At 36.4% G+C, this 18,682-nt stretch overlaps 4 protein-coding genes across 5 annotated transcripts in view; 2 read left to right on the forward strand and 2 right to left on the reverse strand.

The window, feature by feature from the left end:
- LOC107488050 (histone H3.3) overlaps nucleotides 1-829 on the reverse strand; it is a 1,736-nt gene extending 907 nt beyond the window's left edge. The window contains exons 1-2 of one of the 2 annotated variants that reach the window (XM_016108747.3): nucleotides 702-829; nucleotides 493-596 (exon numbers count right to left, since the gene is read on the reverse strand). In XM_016108747.3, the coding sequence (XP_015964233.1) occupies nucleotides 493-564 (72 nt within the window). In that variant the 5' untranslated portion in view covers nucleotides 565-596; nucleotides 702-829. The remainder of the gene's footprint in view (nucleotides 1-492; nucleotides 597-701) is intronic. The other variant, XM_016108748.3, reaches the window with a different exon arrangement.
- Nucleotides 830-7,812: 6,983 nt separating this feature from the next.
- On the forward strand, nucleotides 7,813-10,766 carry LOC107488049 (uncharacterized). The gene is made up of 6 exons (XM_016108745.3): nucleotides 7,813-8,072; nucleotides 8,141-8,224; nucleotides 8,338-8,419; nucleotides 9,008-9,096; nucleotides 9,944-10,055; nucleotides 10,322-10,766. Exons 1-6 carry the CDS (start codon nucleotides 7,938-7,940, stop codon nucleotides 10,543-10,545), a joined length of 726 nt encoding a protein of 241 aa, XP_015964231.1. The 5' UTR covers nucleotides 7,813-7,937; the 3' UTR covers nucleotides 10,546-10,766.
- A 1,048-nt stretch (nucleotides 10,767-11,814) lies between these two features.
- Nucleotides 11,815-13,430, reverse strand: LOC107488051 (GDP-mannose 4,6 dehydratase 1). Its single transcript, XM_016108749.3, has one exon. The coding sequence runs from the start codon at nucleotides 13,222-13,224 to the stop codon at nucleotides 12,124-12,126; it is 1,101 nt and encodes a 366-aa protein (XP_015964235.1). The 5' UTR covers nucleotides 13,225-13,430; the 3' UTR covers nucleotides 11,815-12,123.
- Nucleotides 13,431-16,129: 2,699 nt separating this feature from the next.
- On the forward strand, nucleotides 16,130-17,644 carry LOC107488026 (uncharacterized). Its single transcript, XM_016108723.1, has one exon. The coding sequence runs from the start codon at nucleotides 16,130-16,132 to the stop codon at nucleotides 17,642-17,644; it is 1,515 nt and encodes a 504-aa protein (XP_015964209.1).
- Nucleotides 17,645-18,682: the final 1,038 nt, after the last annotated feature.

Genomic DNA, 18,682 nt, shown 5'->3' on the forward strand with positions numbered 1-18,682 from the left:
TAATGAAAATTATCATTCTACTTCAAGAAATTCAACTAAAATGGTAATTGGGCACGCATTGTTTCCCAATAATCTTACACATGTAGCACAAAATTTATCAAACTTAAAAATCCAACACAATAATGTGAAATTCAAAGACCCAAAACATCGAATTTATTCAATTCATGATGAATAATGAGCAAGACCAAACATGCTAAGTTGGAAGACATGTTTTTCAAAAGTCTTGCTAAAATATAGAATAGTTCCCAATTTACCAAATCAGATAAAATAAATAAAATAAAAGATGTTAATACTGCAGCAAATGATTAAAATGCTATTGTCGAAAAATCCAACTACGAAACTTAAGCAAACAAAATAACGATCGAATAATCACAACCAGAATTAACAAGCCACTAACACATGCAACAAGAAAGAAAAAGAACAAATTAAATCGACAATAAACGTGAAAATCGAAAGCATATAAAAGCTAAAGAATTAGAAAAGAATGAAAACCTTAGTTGCGAGTTGCTTCCTTGGAGCCTTTCCACCGGTAGATTTGCGAGCGGTTTGCTTCGTACGTGCCATGTCTGCTTGCGGAAGACGAAAGAGGAGATTATCTACAAATCGAAGCACGTAAGGGACTAAAGACACATTGAATCACCGAAGTATGAAAAAATTTAGGTGGGAATAACAAATTGGAAGAGAGGGAAGAAGGGAATTACCAGGTTAGGGTTTTCAAATTCTTCAATCGCCAAGACGAGAGAGGATTCGATATTCCACCGACAATGAACCTAATAAGTGCCTTCGCAGGTTATAAAAACGCACGTGCTACCCCGTTCTGATCAAAACTATTTAAGATAGGCCGCGCTTTCAAAATAAATAGAGTAGTAATTACTCCTCAAGAAATTAAAAAATTGGATATTTTAGTATTTAAAAAAAATAATTTTGTTAGGTTGATAATAATTTTTTTAAATAATGTGAATATTGGATTTTAAAATTGACCCAATAAAATAAAAAAGCACTTCACTCTAAATTACCTCCTAAACCTTAATATTAGGATAACCATTCGTAACTTAGTGAATTAAACATCCAGCCGTTATTAATTGTGTATGAGTAAATCGAATAAAAAAAACATCCAATTAAGAATAATTAACATAATCATCTGCATACCTATTGAATTGAACATTCGACATATCTATTGTTCACATTATTTAGTATTCTCATTGTCTTCCTATATTTTTTCATAAAAAAATAATGCATAAAAATATCTTTAAAATTTTATTTTGATAGATAAATTAGTTTTTAATTTTTTTGACAGGATAATGATTTAAATTAGTCTTTAAAGATTAAAAAAATAAATATTTTAATTTTTAAAAAAATTAATATATAAATTAATCTCCAACATTTTTTCTGTCAAACATAATTTTTTATTTATTTTTCTGACATAACTTATTAACGGAGAATATAAATTTAACACACTTTTTTTAACATGGTTTTTGAATACGTTATAAATCAAAGAAAAATGATATATATGTCATATAAATGTATATGTTAAGTTAGTCTAATTATATTAAATTAATTGATAATTTAGTAATTAAATTGAGATTCAAGTGAAAATAGAAGAATAATTTTGATTATATTTCATTCATAGTTATCACACCCAACTAAGTTATACTAAATACAAAATATTAAATGGTTTTAAATTTTATTGAATAACATTATTATTATTATTATTAAGTGACATTATTATTGAAAATCTAATTATATTATAAAAATGATAATTTTATCGACAATTAAGACATTTAATAATATTTGTTTAATTCGAAAAATAGATAGAGAACTGTTATGTCTAATAAAGAAAAACGTTGAAAATTAATTTGTGTATTAATTTTTAGAGGACTAAAATATATTTTTTTAATTTTTGGGATTGATTTGGATAACTATTCTGCCAAAAAAATAGAGCAGGGACTGATTTGTCTTTCGGAATAAAACTTTAAAGATATTTTTGTATATTAATTTTTTTTAGGGACTAAAATATCTACCTTTAAAATCTTTAAAAAATGATTTAAATAATTACTCAAATAAATAATATAGAGACAAAATGACCGATGGAGTATAATTTTAGAGTTCGTTGCTACTTTCTTTTTACAATTATTTATTATTTAAAATTATCGTCAAATTAATTTGGATAATATTTAAAGTTATTTTATATAATATATGTAAAAAATTCAACTTATTTTTCTATTAGTCATGAATACATATATATAACTTTTGATAAGAAACTATATTAAATATTTTCTATCTTAAAAAGCATAATTTACAATCTTAACAAATTAGAATGCATAATTTTCTATCCTAGTAAAGATATACATGAGAGTACTCTTGGAGTACCGTATTTATACTTAAATTATAGAAATATTATTAATATAATATTTAACTGTATTTTTAGCAACCTGAAGAGCTGCTTGACTGTTGCAATAGAGACGAATGGGGCATGATGAGGCACGGATAGAGAGGAAAGTATATTTTTAATCCACTTCAATTATTTGTTGTCTGATCCAATATTCAGCCTCAGTAGAGGAGGAGGCAGACCCTGTCTGTTGTTTTTGAGTTTTCCAAAATATTGATGAGTTACCAAGTTGGATGCATCGGCCTGTGATTGATTTGAGAGTGAGTTGACAACTATTAGTCACACCATCTAGAGCCGTAAATTATTCTCTCGTGGGAGAAGAATTCCTTGTCCAGGATGTCCCTTTAAATAGCGTACAACACGTAAAGCAGCTTGCCAGTCTTTGATGCGTGAATTTTGCATGACATGGGACAACATGTGAACAGATCAGGTCGAGTAAAACACAAATAAATCAGTCTTCCAACAAGTCGACGATATATACAAGGATCGGATAAAAGAGAACCTGTAGCTGACCCCAGTGGATGATTATCTTCGCACGGTGTTGCTACAAGCTTAGCACCTAGAAGTCCTGTTTCGGTGATCATATCCAAAGCATATTTTTTTTGGCACAAAAAGATTTCAGTCGGAGATCTAGCAACCTCAACTCTTAAGAAGTATTTCAGCTGGCCTAAATTTTTCATGTGAAAACATGTGTGTAAATACTCTTTGAAACATTGAATTGTAGCACCATCATTTCTTGCAATGACAAGGTCATCAACATATACCAAAACTACCAATAGCACACTATTGTGGCAAAAGCTAAACAAGGAATGGTCTTTCGGGAATTGCTTGAAACTATATCGAAGGAGAGCTGATGAAAGTTTTGCAAATCAGCATCGTGGAGTTTGTCGTAGTCCGTAGAGAGATTTCTAAAATTTACAAACCAGTCCTTGTTGAGACACTTGAAAACCAGGGGAAACTTCATGTAAACGTCCTCATCAAGTTCTCCATGAAGAAATGTATTGTAAACATTCATTTGGTGGAGTTCCCAATCTTAGGCTACTGCCACTGCGAGTATTGTGCAAATTGTTACCATCTTTATCACTGGAAAAAACGTTTCATTGTAATCCAAGACTTTTAGTTGATTATTTTTCAAAATTATCAGTCTTGCTTTGAACCTCTCTATTGTCCCGTCATAATTGTATTTAATTTTATAAACCCACTTTCACTCATGTGCTTTCTTTCCTGGAGGAAGGATTGTGAGCTTCCAAGTATCATTGAGTTGAAGTGCACGAATTTCTTGGGACATCGCTTCGTGCCAACACTCATCTCTAACTGCTTGAGACAATAAAGGCTCTTGTTCTGTCTGGAGAGAGGCAAGAAAGCTGCAGTGTTGTTTGAAAAAGAAATTATAATTCACAAAATTTTGTATAGGATAGGACACCCTTGAAGATTTTGATTGAGAGGGAGGTTGGTCGGTAGGGCCTATTGGTATCGCAGCAGCAGAGACAAAATCGCGCAACCTGACTAAGGGTGTCTTCATGCGGTAACCCCGACCAAGTGGAACGTCCATCGTGACTAGTGGTAGATCAGAAATTGGCGTTGTTTCTACTACACTTGATTCCGATGCATCATCAGCGATGTACTCTTCAATCTCATCATTGAGTTCATGTCCCCCTTTTGGTCAATACGTTGTTCAATAAGGGAGTTCGCATCACAGTCATTCAAGTGTGAAGTACTGGTCTCGTTGTGTGTGTCTTCTTCAACAATTGTTTCTGTCACAAGAGGTCCAATATCTTCAATCCTTGGTTCCAAAATTTGATCCGCTTTAAAGGGAAACACATCTTTAACAAAATGAACGTCACGAGAAACAAAGAAAACTTCTTTTTCCAAGTCAAATAGTTTCCATCCTTTTTGCCCAAAAAGATACCCGACAAACACACATTTTTTACTACGGCTGGCAAATTTGTCCCGTTGCCTTTTCTGATTTTGAGCATAACACAAAGAGCAAAAAATTCGCAAGTGCTCATAACTTGGAATTGTTCAATGAAAAACCTATATGGAGTCTTGCCCTTCAGTACTGAGGATGGCGTACGGTTAATTAAATAGCGAGCAGTTAAGACACATTCTCCCCAAAATTGGATAGGAAGATTGCCTTGAAAACATAATGATCTAGCAACATTGAGAATATGTTGATGTTTGCGCTCCACTCGTTCATTTTGTTGCGGTGTATTAACACATGACGATTGGTGAACAATGCCTTGTTGACTTGTTGTAGGAAGTATTGTTTTAAACACATGAATTCCGTTCCATTATCAGATCGCACTATTTTAATATATTTATTATATTGGCGTTCAACCAAAGCGAAAAAAATTTTCACTGTGATTGATAACTCAACCTTTTCTTTCAACAAATATATCCAAACCGCTCGTGAACAATCATCCACAATAGTTCAGAAATACGAAGTACTACACGAGGAGGGAGTTCTATCGGATCGCCACAAGTCACAATGGATTAAATAAAAAATATTGGAAGCTTGATAGTCACTCGAAAAAAACTTATCTCTTGTTTGTTTAGATTTTTTACAAATTTCACAAATCTCATTGATTGTATATTTTTCACTTATATTACGAAACATTTGCACAATTTAAAATAATAGATACCTAGTCTTTTATACCAAAGTACTAGTTAATTTTCTATCCATTAATAATATAATATCTATAACTTTATATATATAATATTTATGATTATATAATTATTTTAATAATAATTAATTAATATTAATAAAATAATTTTAAATTATTTGAACTAATTTTTATTATTTTCTATTATTGAATCAAATTATACGTGGTAACTTTTTTTCTCACATTAACTATTGACTTTCTTACTCATTAATTAAAATTATGTGAATACAAAAATCTAACTAGATCACAATTCCCTTTCCCTCTAAGGTGCATCAAACTCCAATCTTAAACAATTAATAATGGACCATTATAAAATTTTATCAATAATTGTAAGGAATCAAGATGGTTCCAGCAAAAATTCAATCAAATATTTTTGGATGAATTTAAAATTTCTATATAAATAATATTTATGTTAGGTATTAGGATGTTTTTTTTCTTTGTAAATTAGATAGTTCTTACTCTATTTTATGATTTATCATATTTTAGGCATTTGGAGAGAAAATGAGAGTGAAGAGACGAAAACTAATTGAGAGTTTTCGTGATTCACGTGGCAATGATACTAAACGTATCTCCTCCTAATTTAAATGTAGTGAAATATTTAATAACTAATATTTTAAATCATAAATAAATAAAACTAATTACTATATTTATAATTAATTAAGTTATTCCATTCTTAATTGATTTAGTGCATGTTTGGGCGCCATTATTTTGTTAAAAAAAGATCTTTTTTCAATGAAAAAATATCTTTTTTTAATTTTTTAACGTGTTTGACAAATTTCTAGTAGTAAAAGTAAAAGCACTAGTAAAATAAAAAAAGATTTTTTTTTAGAAGCTGTAATTTACATCTTTTTTTAAAAGATCTTTTTTCCTTAAAAAAAAGATGTTTTTCATGTAATAAATAAACAAAAAAGTATTTTTATATTGTTATACCCAAACATAATTGATAGATAAAAAGACCTTTTTACATGAGATATCCAAACATAAAATTACTTTTACTTCTCTATACGATCTTTTAAAAAAAGATAAATCAAAAAAAGATCTTTTCTTAAAGATCACCCAAACAAGCCCTTAGAGTTGGTTCATATACTTTTCCAAATTTTATTAGTTATAATATTTTCTCCTCTCCTTTACGAAAATTCTAAAGGTGAATGCTATGGTGCCTTTGATATTGTGCCTAACTTACTAAAAAAGACAAATAGATAATATTTAATAAATTTAAATATTTTACTTTTTGTTTTAAACATTTTATTTTGAGAAAAAAACAGATAGGTCCTGATTTTTTAAATTTTTGACAAATACATTCTTGACAAAATTTAAATACAAAAAAGTCCCTGACTTTAACAAACGGAGGACAATTTAGTCCTTCCGTCTATTTGCCTCTCATACACCAAACGAAACTGGCTGATGTGGCTGAAACGGTGTCCAGGTATCCGTTACGGTGCCACGCTGGAAGGGCAATAAAGTTCGAAGGACAAATAAGTCCTTGACGTCATTTTACAAATAAAGTTCGAAGGACAAATAGGTCCTTGAGATTTTTTTTTAATTATGCTTCTATTATGTTTCTATTATGAGAATTTAGTTTATAAAATTATACTTGTATTTTGAAATCTAGTTAACTTGTTGTATTCTCCAATTTAAATTATTTGTATTAAAATTGTAGAAATTGGGCTTATTCTATTTCTACTTTTTTTTTCTTAAATTGCATTAGTTCAGTTTTAGTGCATTTATGTATTATATTAGAATTTGTTAAATTGCATTAGTTCAGTTTTCATCATACCAGTAGCATTAGTTAGCATCAGTTCATTTATGCATCAAGTTAGCATAAGTTCATTTGTGCATCATTCATGTATTAAGTTGGCATTAGTGCATTTGTGTATTATATTAGAACTAGTATTTTTATCCATAATAATAACATTACGAGAATAATTTTTTTTAAATTATAGTTCACTTTGTTCTAACAGTATAAATTATGCATGACACAAAAGATTTATAAAATCAAACTACTTTTACAAAAAAGTCGTAAGTTGACAAAAGTTTTTGACTAAGAAGACCAAGATATCCGCAGATAAAAAATTAAATAATAACATTTTTAGTTATTATTTTTATATGAAAAAGTCTAATTTTTATTAATAATTAATTTTAACGTTCGTTATCTAAAATTTAAAATAATTTAATATGTATATTTTTACATTTAATATATTTTAATTGTAAAAAAATCAAATGACATATTTTGATTTGTCAAATTGCTAATATAAAATATAATTATATATAGAGTAAAAATAGTAGAGAAAAATATAAAAATAGAAAGAAATAGATGAGAGAATTTAGGAAATGAGTTTATTAATTTTAAAAAAAAAATCTCAAGAACCTATTTGTCCTTCGAACTTTATTTGTAAAATGATGTCAAGGACTTATTTGTCCTTTGAACTTTATTTCCCTTCCAGCGTGGCATCATAATGGACACTTGGACACCGTTTCAGCCACGTCAGCCAATTCCGTTTGGTGTATGAGAGGAAAATAGACGGAAGAACTAAATTGTCCTCTATTTATTAAAATCAGGGACTTTTTGTATTTAAATTTTGTCAAAAATATATTTATCAAAAATTTAAAAAGTCAGGGACCTATATATTTTTTTCCCATTTATTTTTTACTTTCAAAAAAATATTAAACAATTTAAACACCATAATAAAACACATCATAGAACTCACCAATTCTAAAAGGTAAAGATAACTAGATGTACCATTAGAATAACTGCAAAACTCCCCACCCGCACCCTTTCCAAAAATAAAAAACCAAATAACAATAAAAAAACAAGATGGAGAATGGCTCCGCAAGCATGAGGAGCGAGATCGTCAAGAAAAGAAGCAGGAGCTGAGTTCCAACTGATGAAATTGAAGGTTTTACTGCTTATCTGCGACAGCTTTGAGAGCTCACCACGTTTCGGATTTCGATATTTTGAGCTCGATTCAACACACCATTCCCAATTTCAAAACATGGGTGCTTCAGAGTCTACTCTACAAGTATAATTATTTCTTATATTCAATTCTATGTTGTTTTTGTTTGCTTTATTAATTTGTTATGGCTGAAGGCACCGGGTGACAAAATCACCACCGTAACTGAGCGATCCGCAGCCTCTGACCCCATCTTGGACAAGCTCAAATCCCTCAAACTGGTATGTAGTACGTTCTTTGTTTTTGTTAGTAATTAGTAAGAACACCAGGTGTTTGATTATTTGTTTCTTTGTTTTTTTATCCTTCTCTTAACTTTATTGTTCCTGTATTGTAGACATCGCCCATTCTAACGTCTCCCCCATCAGAGGGTACCTTGACTGAGATCTTGGTGAGAAGGCCTTCCTCCTCAGTTCCAGGTAAGCATCTCCTATGCCTTAATCATTCTACTTTCCCCCCAATATGTTCATTCATATCATATATACTTCGGTTGCAACTGATTAATCCTCAAAAATCAAAACTGAAAACTCAAATAAATTGTTTTTTGGTGAATTATTACTTAATATGTTACTTGCATAATATATGACCTATGATAAAGGTTTTGGATACTGTAACTTTAAGGCAAACTGATTGTAGAATAAGCAACGATACTCGATCCCTTACTGTTGCTTATCTGCCAAGGCTAAAGCTATAAACCCTTCAGTTTCTCTTTAAAACCGTTACCCCTTGTTTCCTTTCCATGCTTCAATTAACAAAAGCTGACGGCATAGATATCTCTATATGTCATGCTAGATTGCAAAATTGAACATTGCTGAATGGAATGCCCTCCACTCATTGATGTGAGAGAGAACCTCTGTTCCTTTCTTATGGTTTTATTGATTTTATGAAACACTTTGATGTGAGTAAGATTCAGGATTTTCAGCTTTGCTTAAGAAGGTTGGCTCATTTCATGGTGGCAGTCCTCTTAAAGCAAATACTTAGCAGCTCTCTTTTTATGGTTGAAACAGCTATAGTGAATCCAAAGGTTATACTGGAGCTCTTCTCAATCTATCGTGAGTGGCAAGAGGAAAAGGCTGAAAAAATCAGCAAAAGACAGGTCTGTTCAATAAACGAATGATCTAGTTTTTAACATAATATGTTGGTTCAAGAAATGTAATCGTGGTGTGGTGTTTTGGGAATGCCAGTTACAATGGTATGATGATAATTTGTCAAGACCTCAATTTTTTGGCTGTATAATGCTGCATGAAATGGGAAATTGCTTCATATCTTCAATAATGGTAAAATGTCATGATGTAAAGTTTATTGATAGCATCTCATAAGTTTTGAAACTTGAAGAATTGCCTGCAAAGTCAATCATAGAGTTCAACCATAGTGAAATCCTAATACATTAGCTAAAACTAGACTGTTTCAACCTTCCACACTGATTAAAAGGATTTGTAATTTTGTATACCTTTTTAACTATTTCAATATAAAAATATTGGTGGTGAATGATCATGAAAAAGTTATCTCCTATCATTAGTTTGACTTTTCCAGGCAGGAGATTCTGAATGGTGATGCTAATTCTTTGTTTAGTTTAGTGAATTGAAGTATGTTTGGAGAGGAAAAATTGACAAAAATAAATAAATAAAATGATGAATAGTAGGGAACCCTTACATGGTGATAACTGCCGGCTTAATGTGTCTAATGTACATATGCAGTGGACATGATTATCAAATTCAAAATAAGTTACCAAGTCGGATGAATCTTTATCAGAATGTGAAACTCCTATTTTCTGGCTACCCCTTGATCATTTTTTTTGTTGTTTCTATATTATGTTGTTTCGACTATCATTGTATTGTTGCCACTTAGGAAACTTGACTTGTATTCCTTCATTATGACTTATAAAAGCAATGAGATATTCCTGTTATCCTGTACATGCAGAAAATTGACACAAATCCTTGCAGGAGGAGATAGAAAACAAAATAGAAGTCGCAGATGCTCTGGCAATCAAACTTCTTCAGAGATATAACTACTCCATGTCCACAATGAGGACTACTTCACAGCATCTATCGGGAGGTAATTATTAACACACGAGTTTTAATAATGTGTGCACTCAAGGTCTTCATAACTTTGTAGGCGCAGTGAGTAAAACTGTAAAAATCTGTGACAGATGGTTTCAGAATCTGTTAACTTGAAAGAGAAGATTCCTTCTTTCAATGGTCTTAAGCTCATAGAACTTTAGAAGGCTCACCAAATCATAATATCCTGACCATGTTTATACTTTGAGCTAGTGATGATTACGACCACATATTTTTCCGGCTTACCATTGTTTGTGCATTCAGTTCATTCACTTCAGGTGGAAATTGGTGAGCTCAAAGGAAGGTTGACTGAAGTTATCAATAACTGCGACGCATTGTGCAAGAGGATTGCAGCAGAGGGCCCAGAATCTCTCCAATCTTCTGTCAAGCCCTTCGCATTTTCTACAGTTGACAAAGATAAAAACTTAGCCTCACCCTCTAGTTTGCCAACAGTTTCAGAAACAAATTCACCTTCTACTGATGCGTAGTTAGATCAACAGGTTTGGTTCTTGTGCATATATTCAGAGGGCTCCATGCTTGTTATTGAATCTGAGGTAGTTTGGAACTTAGGGATCACATTCACATGGTCGTCTATTAATATTGTGTATAGAGGTTTTCATTTAATTGAGATCTAATACGTGGCAACCTTTGGAGCTTTCCAGCCATGCTACAATGCTTCAACAAAGGGAGATTTGTTCCCTATCACTGACATGACATGTGCAGTCTTTTTTTCGGAGGAAAAAAGAGGAGAAAAAAAATAAAGAGAAGGGGGAGGGGGGGGGGAACGTTTTCGTCCATTGGCTAGGGATTTAAAATATCGTTTTTGACATCAACTGTTTTAAGATGCTTGTTAGTTTTTTTATAAGTAGTTTTAGACAAAATTCATGTATTCTTATGCACTCATTAGAGAGAAAACAGAGAAAAAGAAAACCTTAAAATATTAGGGTGCGTTTGATTCGCATTTTCATTTAGTGTTTTTTGTTTTCTGGATTTTGTGAAGGAAAAAATAAAAACTTGAGATGAAAACAAAACAAAATTTTATTATTTTCACTGTTTTCACTTTTTTATTCAAAAAACAAAAAACACTGAAAATAAAAACGCAAACTAAATACATCCTAACAGTGTTGTTTTCCATATTTGGTTGATATAAAATGTGGTAACCTCAACTGCAACATGTGCACATGGCCACTTTCTTTTTGATGCACTTTGCTAACGGCCTTCACAGTCATGTTTTTCTTGTTGACGGGCTCAATGATGTTACACATAAAGTTGTATTATATCGGCCATGCAAAATTGAAGTTAATATGTTGTTGATATAATTGTCTTATAAAATCAAAAGAATAGACACAGCCAACAGTGTGGAAAAAGACATGAAAGGAGTACACGAGAAAATTGGATCAAACACACATGAATCATGCAGAGCATTGTCTCCGGATGCAGATTACGGATATGATGATCCCTAAAGTCATATAGATTACAGAAACGAATCATGCAGATTACATATGAAGTGTCACGGAAGATATTCCAAGTGAAACATAACGTCCAACACTAACCGAACGCTCCCAGTCCCATCGATCTAGGATCCAGCCAAAGTAATATGGACAGAGCTTTACCTCTTTTTTATTGACTATAGACAGACAAATTAATTCAAATGACGAAATCGTGCAGTAAAACGAAGATCCAGGTAGAATTTATTTCAGTACTAATTATTGACTAATAGTAGAGCATCCTGAGGCATACAGTAGATGAAAGCAAAGAACGAAAGGAGCATTGGATAGAATGAATTGAATTCGAGGGGGTTACACGTTACCGCGATATTATATCAAGCAATGCACTTCTTACAACAGTAAGACAACCCCAAAACCAAAACGTACTCATAGATTTATAAACTCTCTTAAGCTATGATGACGAAATTGAATCATTTAACAAGAACAGAATTATATGACTAAAACAGAGATAAAGAAGCTCCTTAAATTGAATTAAATTTGTGGCAATATTGATCTAAACTGAAAACAAAACCAAAAAGAAAAAAAAAATTGAAGAAAGGGAGTAGGGAGTGTAGCAGATCAAGGTTGTTGCTGAGCATCAATGTAGCCAGCATCAACAAGAACCTTCTCCTTCTTAGCCAACTCAACATCCTGATCGACCATCATCTTGACGAGCTGCTCAAAGCCCACCCTGGGCTTCCACCCAAGCACCTTCTTGGCCTTTGTAGCATCACCCTTGAGGTTATCCACCTCAGTGGGCCTAAAATACCTCTTGTCAATAGCAACATGGTCCCTCCAATTCAGGCCCACATGACCGAACGCCACCTCCAGGAACTCTTCGACGGTGTGAGACTCCTCCGTGGCCACCACATAGTCGTCGGGCTTCTCCTGCTGCAGCATCAGCCACATAGCCTCCACGTAATCCCCCGCGAAACCCCAATCCCTAGAAGCCTGAAGATTCCCCAAGAAGAGCTTTCTCTGAAGCCCGATCTTGATCCGGCCCACGGCCCGCGTGATCTTGCGCGTCACAAAATTCTCACCTCTGCGAGGAGACTCGTGGTTGAAGAGGATGCCGTTGCAGGCGAAGATCCCGTAGGCCTCGCGGTAATTGACGGTGTACCAGTGCGCCGCGCACTTGGATGCAGCGTAAGGGGATCTCGGGTGAAACGGTGTGGTCTCGTCCTGAGGCGGTGGTGTGGACCCGAACATCTCCGAGGATCCCGCCTGGTAATACCGGATGTGCGAGCGCCCGGTGGCGGAGATGTGGGAGCGCACGGCCTCCAGAAGGCGGAGGGCCCCGGTGGCGACGACGTCGGCGGTGTAGTCGGGGATCTCGAAGGAGACGGCGACGTGGGACTGGGCGGCGAGGTTGTAGACCTTGTCGAGGAGGATGGTGTCGAGCCATCGGCGGAGGGAGGAGGCGTCGGAGAGGTCGGCGTAGTGGAGCTTCATGCGTGCTTTGTGGGCGTTGTGTGGGTCCACGTATATGTGCTCGATCCGCTGCGTGTTGAAGTTGGAGGAACGGCGGATGAGGCCGTGCACCTCGTAACCCTTCTCCATCAAGAATTCCGTCAGGTAGGAACCGTCCTGACCCGTGATTCCGGTTATCAGAGCCACCTTGCGTTGCGACGGCGGAGTGGCTTCGCCGTTGGGGGCGGATCCGGATCCGGTGGACGACATTGATGGAGAAGTGTGAGTGAGTGAGAGTGAAGATCTGGGGGAATGGAGAATATGAGTGAAAGAGAGTGCGAAGAAGATGGTAATTTATGGAGAATGGATAGAGAGAGAGAGAGGGAGGGAGAGACGCGGTTGTTTGTGTTTGACAGTGGGAGGTGGGGATATCAGAAATGGGAGTCAGAAGTTATTAATCCTGCTCATCCTCTGTAAAAGTCTTAATTGTAATTCATTCTTAACTCTTAAGCCTTTGATTGGCAAACCAAAACAAAACAAATGAATACAAAATAGGCAGTACAAATTTAATTTTAAGCAAAATCCAATACAGTTTTCAATCATTTTTTTTTTCTAAAATTAGGAACGGGATTCTGTAATTTTCAAGTGAGTATAAAAAAATTATGTCATTTGATCAATTTCCAATAATATTTGCTTCAATATTTTAAATATGAACAAATCTTTATTATTATATCCATTTTTAACTTTTTTTTATTTCATTAAATTATTTAGTTCAAGTCAATTTCTTATGTTAGATATCAATAGAATATATGAACAAATAAGTTTGTAGAGTAAATAATTATTTTTTATTATAGAAGATTTTGACACTGACAAAATTGACCACGAAAGATTTAAATAAATTTAATAACCATCAAAATTTATTTTTGTGTTTTGTTTCCATGAGTTCAGAGCGATCTCCTAACATTTCGGTAGAAGAAATTGATCTTATGACAAAAAGCATTAAAAAAGTTAAAGCACGAGAAGAGGTGGACCTTGATCTCCCAAAAAACCTTATGATGATCGATGATGAAATCTAAACTACTATAAAAAATTTTTATAAAGAATTGTTACTGAAAGTTCTAGGCAATGGAATGGATGATATTAAAGATCTTTCGGAAGACATTGAAGAAGACTAACCTAACTTTGAGGACAAGTGGTACAAATTAAAAGGGACAAAGAGTGTCGAAGACGACTCTGTTAGGGATACTGCTTGTGACCCTTGTCCAATCATTCAAGTTACAAAGGATGACTTTTATAAATGACGTAAACCATGACACGCTGCTCTCATGGTCAAAGTTCTTGGAAAGTGAGTGGGTTTGAAATTTATGGAACAACACCTCAATAGAGATTGGGTAAAGAAAGGTAAGATTAACGTCATTGATATGGGTCGTGTTTACTTTTTGATTCATTTTTTATATCAAGAAGACTACTGCCATGTGTTACTGGATGGTCTGTGAATGATTGTTGGGAAATATCTTATAGTGCAAAGGAGGAGACTTTTTTTTCTGTCATTTGAGAATCAAGTGAAGAAGATCGAAACTCGAACTCGTATCCTTAACTTGCCCATTGAACTATATAACCATCATTTTTTTGGCATGTTAGATCCACTATTGGTACTATGCTAAAAATAGATTGCGCAACCTCTATTCACTATTGAAAAAAGTTTTCAAGAATATGTGTGGAGATTGATTTGTCAAAGACGGTAGTGCCGAAAATATCAGTCCTTGAAACTATTATCAATATTGAGTATCAGGAGTTACATCTCATCCGCTACATTAAGTATCAGGGATTACATCTCATCTGATTCAATCATGGCAAATATGGTTGTTGATCGGAGAAATGCAGTGAACCACCAGAGGATAGTGGGCTTAACAAGGAGGTCGAAACTGCCGGTAAAATGGGGTAGAATAGGGGTAATCATGATCCATGAATTATTACTAATCCTAGCGAGAATCAAGGAGCCCAGAACTACTCAACCATTAGCAAATATTCTCAAGACCCCCCAAACTTTGGATCGTGGATGATGGTCAAACGCTCTAATAGAAGAAAGTCTGATAAGGGTGCAGTTAATAGCAAGTACTTACTTATTAGAGATAATGACCAAGCTAGTTTGGAAAGAAATAATTCTAATAAAGAAGGTGTTCATACCCTTACCCAACACTAAGGCTCAGGACCAAATAAGACAAAGAGGCCCAATCCATAGATTAGCCTCCCCATGCAACCGACCTCCGTCCAAGAGGTCGGATTCTACGAAGACTCCACTAAAAGGAAGTCGGGAGTCAGATTAGGTGGCAGGTAACGCTTGTTTAAATAAGTAACTGTCCCTAAAATCTCTCAACCCACTTTCAGGAGTCAAATCTCAACCTCCCTAAGATAAAGGGACGGTTATCCTCCTTAAAAGGTAGAACCACTCCAACGGTGGTTATGGGTTCACCCCTATAAGTACACTGACAACCCTCAGGTATCTCTAAGTTCTCATACGCTCTAAACCTGTTTAGACCTTTGCTGACTTAGGCATTGGAGTGTCTTTGTAGGTACCACCCCCCATTCTTCCATACACACAAGTCGGAGGTCTCGAACGCGAGACAAAGCCTAAAGGCCTTCTTCCCAAGGCGATTGGGCAAACTTGCCAATCCAGTCCATCAATCTCCAGTTACCCAACGTAACATTGGTGCCATTGCCGGGGACCCGAGAGATCATCATTCAATGGCGAACAACTCACCCGAAGATGGCCATGCCACGACCGATTCAGAACAAAAAAACCTGAACACAGGAAACAATGAGGCGGACATGACCTTCCATCTGGAAGCGAATGACCAACAAAAAGAGGGTACCTCTGGGATAAAAAAACCCAAAGGTAAATTCCTCTGAAGGGCGTGAATCAGGAAAGGAATGACTGCCCCATGCAGCCGAACTAATGGAATTGGTCAACGGCCACTAGGGACGTCTGGCGCAGCTAGAACAGGAATTACAGCGACAACGAGAGGCGGAAAGGAACCTAAGGGAAGAAATAGAGCGACGAAAAGAGTTAGAAGAAAAACTATTGAGGCTAGAATCTTCCCTTAAGTACCAGAACCCTCGCAGTGACCGAGAAGATTCACCCTTAAGGGAGGACGATCCGTTTAGTGAGGACATAATGAAGGCAAAAGTTCCTAGGAACTTCAAGAGCCCTGATATGGACCTCTATGACGGGACCACGGATCTAAAGCATCATCTGAGCAACTTCAAGAGTTGGATGTACCTGGCCGACGCTTCTGATGCCACTCGCTGCAAAGCCTTTCCGACCACCTTGACGAAAGCAGCGATGAAGTGGTTCGATAGCCTTCCTCTAAGGTTGGTCACGAGCTTCGACGACCTCTCGCGGAAATTTCTGATGCGATTCTCTATACAAAAAGACAAGGTAAAGCACGCACCAAGCCTCTTTGGTGTGAAACAAGAGGTCGGAGAACCTTTGAGAAGCATGGAAAGGTTCAACAAAGCGTGCTTGGAAATTCAAGACTTGCCCACAGAGGCAGTAATCATGGGCCTAGTAAATGGGCTCAGGGAAGGCTCTTTCTCCCAGTCCATATCAAAAAGACACCCTACCTCCCTGAACGATGTACAGGAAAGAGCTGAAAAGTACATCAACATGGAGGAAAATGCTAGACTACGAGAGCCGAATTGGCGGCCTGGACACTCTCACCTGTCGAAAGAAAAAGAGAGAGAATCCAAGAAGAAAGAGGAGATTGGCATGGAAAAGCCAAGGAGATATCACTCTTACACTCCTCTGAAAGTCTCCCTAGTCGATGTGTATAGTGAAATTTGCCACACTGAAAGGCTTCCACCCCCTAGGCCCATCAAGAACAAAAAGGGGGGAAGTCGCAGCGACTACTGCGAATACCACAAAATGTATGGCCATCCTACAAACGACTGTTACGACCTCAAAAACGTGATAGAAAAGTTGGCCAGAGAAGGTCGGCTCGACAGATATCTCATAGAGAGATCGAACAATCACGAAAAAAGGAAACGAGAGGACAGTGATCGAAGAGACCCACCACTACAAACCCTAAAGAGACATGTACACATGATCTCAGGAGGGTTCGGAGGAGGAGGGCTCACCAAGTCATCTCGCAAGAGACATCTAAAGCAGGTCTATCAAGTCGGGAACAAGACTCCCAATCTCCCAACCATCTCGTTCACCAAAGAGGATGGGCAAGGGATCATGCCCGGGCATGACGACCCGGTGGTGATAACCATGATCTTGGTGAATGCCAACCTCCACAGAACCTTGGTGGACCAAGGGAGTTTGGCTGACATCCTCTTTAAACCCGTATTCGACAAGTTAGGGTTGGATGAAAGGGAGCTAAAAGCTTACCCGGACACCCTGTATGGACTAGGAGACATGCCAATAAAGCCACTGGGATACATCCCCCTTCACACGACCTTCGAAAAGGGGGAAAATTCCAAAACTCTGAGCATAGATTTTATCGTCATCGATGTCGGATCGACGTATAATGCCTTGATTGGCAGGACTACGCTAAATCGGATCGGAGCGGTGGTGTCAACCCCTCATCTTTGCATGAAATTCCCAACACCTAAGGGAATAGTGACGGTACGGGGAGACCAGAAATTGGCAAGAAAATTCTACAACGAAAGTTTGAACCTCCGATGAAAGAGCAAGGAAGTTCACACCATAGAGCTCGGGGGAATAAAAGCTAAAGAAGAGTTGTGGCCACAGCCGGGGGGAAGAACTGAAGAGGTTCAAATTGGAAAAGAGGATGGAAAAAATACCAACACAGGAGCCAGTCTAGATGGAGATTTGAAACAGAGGCTGATAAAGCTCCTGCGAGATAATTCCGACCTCTTTGCTTGGAAAGCTTCCGACATGCCAGGGATAGACCCTCAACTCATGTCCCACAAGCTTTCAGTACACCCCGGATCACGACCCGTACAGCAGCGCAGGCGCAAGCTCGGAACAGAACGAGCTCAGGTGGTGGAGGAGCAAGTACAAGCCCTCTTGGAGGCCGACTTCATCCGAGAGTTCAAGTATCCGGCATGGCTAGCAAATGTAGTGCTAGTCAAAAAGCAAAACAGAAAGTGGAGGATGTGCGTCGACTACACCGACGTGAACAAGGCATGCCCCAAAGACCCATATCCACTTCCCAGTATTGACACCCTAGTAGATGCGAGCTCAGGGTATCAGTACTTGTCGTTCATGGACGCTTACTCGGGATACAACCAAATTCCGATGTATAAGCCGGATGAGAAAAAAACTTCATTCATCACACCTAGAGCAAACTACTGCTATGTGGTAATGCCTTTTGGATTAAAAAATGCTGGGACCACATATCAAAGGTTGATGAATAAAGTGGTTGCTCTCCACCTCGAGAACTTAATGGAGGTCTACGTAGATGACATGCTGGTGAAAACTAAGGAGGAGACCGACCTCTTGACAGATCTCTCGCAAGTTTTCAACACCGTAAGGTTACATGGGATGAGACTAAATCCCACAAAATGTACCTTCGCGGTAGAGGCGGGAAATTTCTAGGGTTCATACTAACACAAAGAGGGATCGAAGCAAATCCCGAAAAGTGCAAAGCTATTCTAGAAATGAAAAGCCTGACTTGTCTAAGGGAGGTCCAACAATTGAATGGCTGATTCGCCACCCTTTCCAGATTCCTGGCAGGATCGGCACTAAGATCCCTTCCAC

This window comes from Arachis duranensis, chromosome 5 (genome assembly GCF_000817695.3).
Source record: "Arachis duranensis cultivar V14167 chromosome 5, aradu.V14167.gnm2.J7QH, whole genome shotgun sequence".
NCBI classification, from domain to species: domain Eukaryota; kingdom Viridiplantae; phylum Streptophyta; class Magnoliopsida; order Fabales; family Fabaceae; genus Arachis; species Arachis duranensis.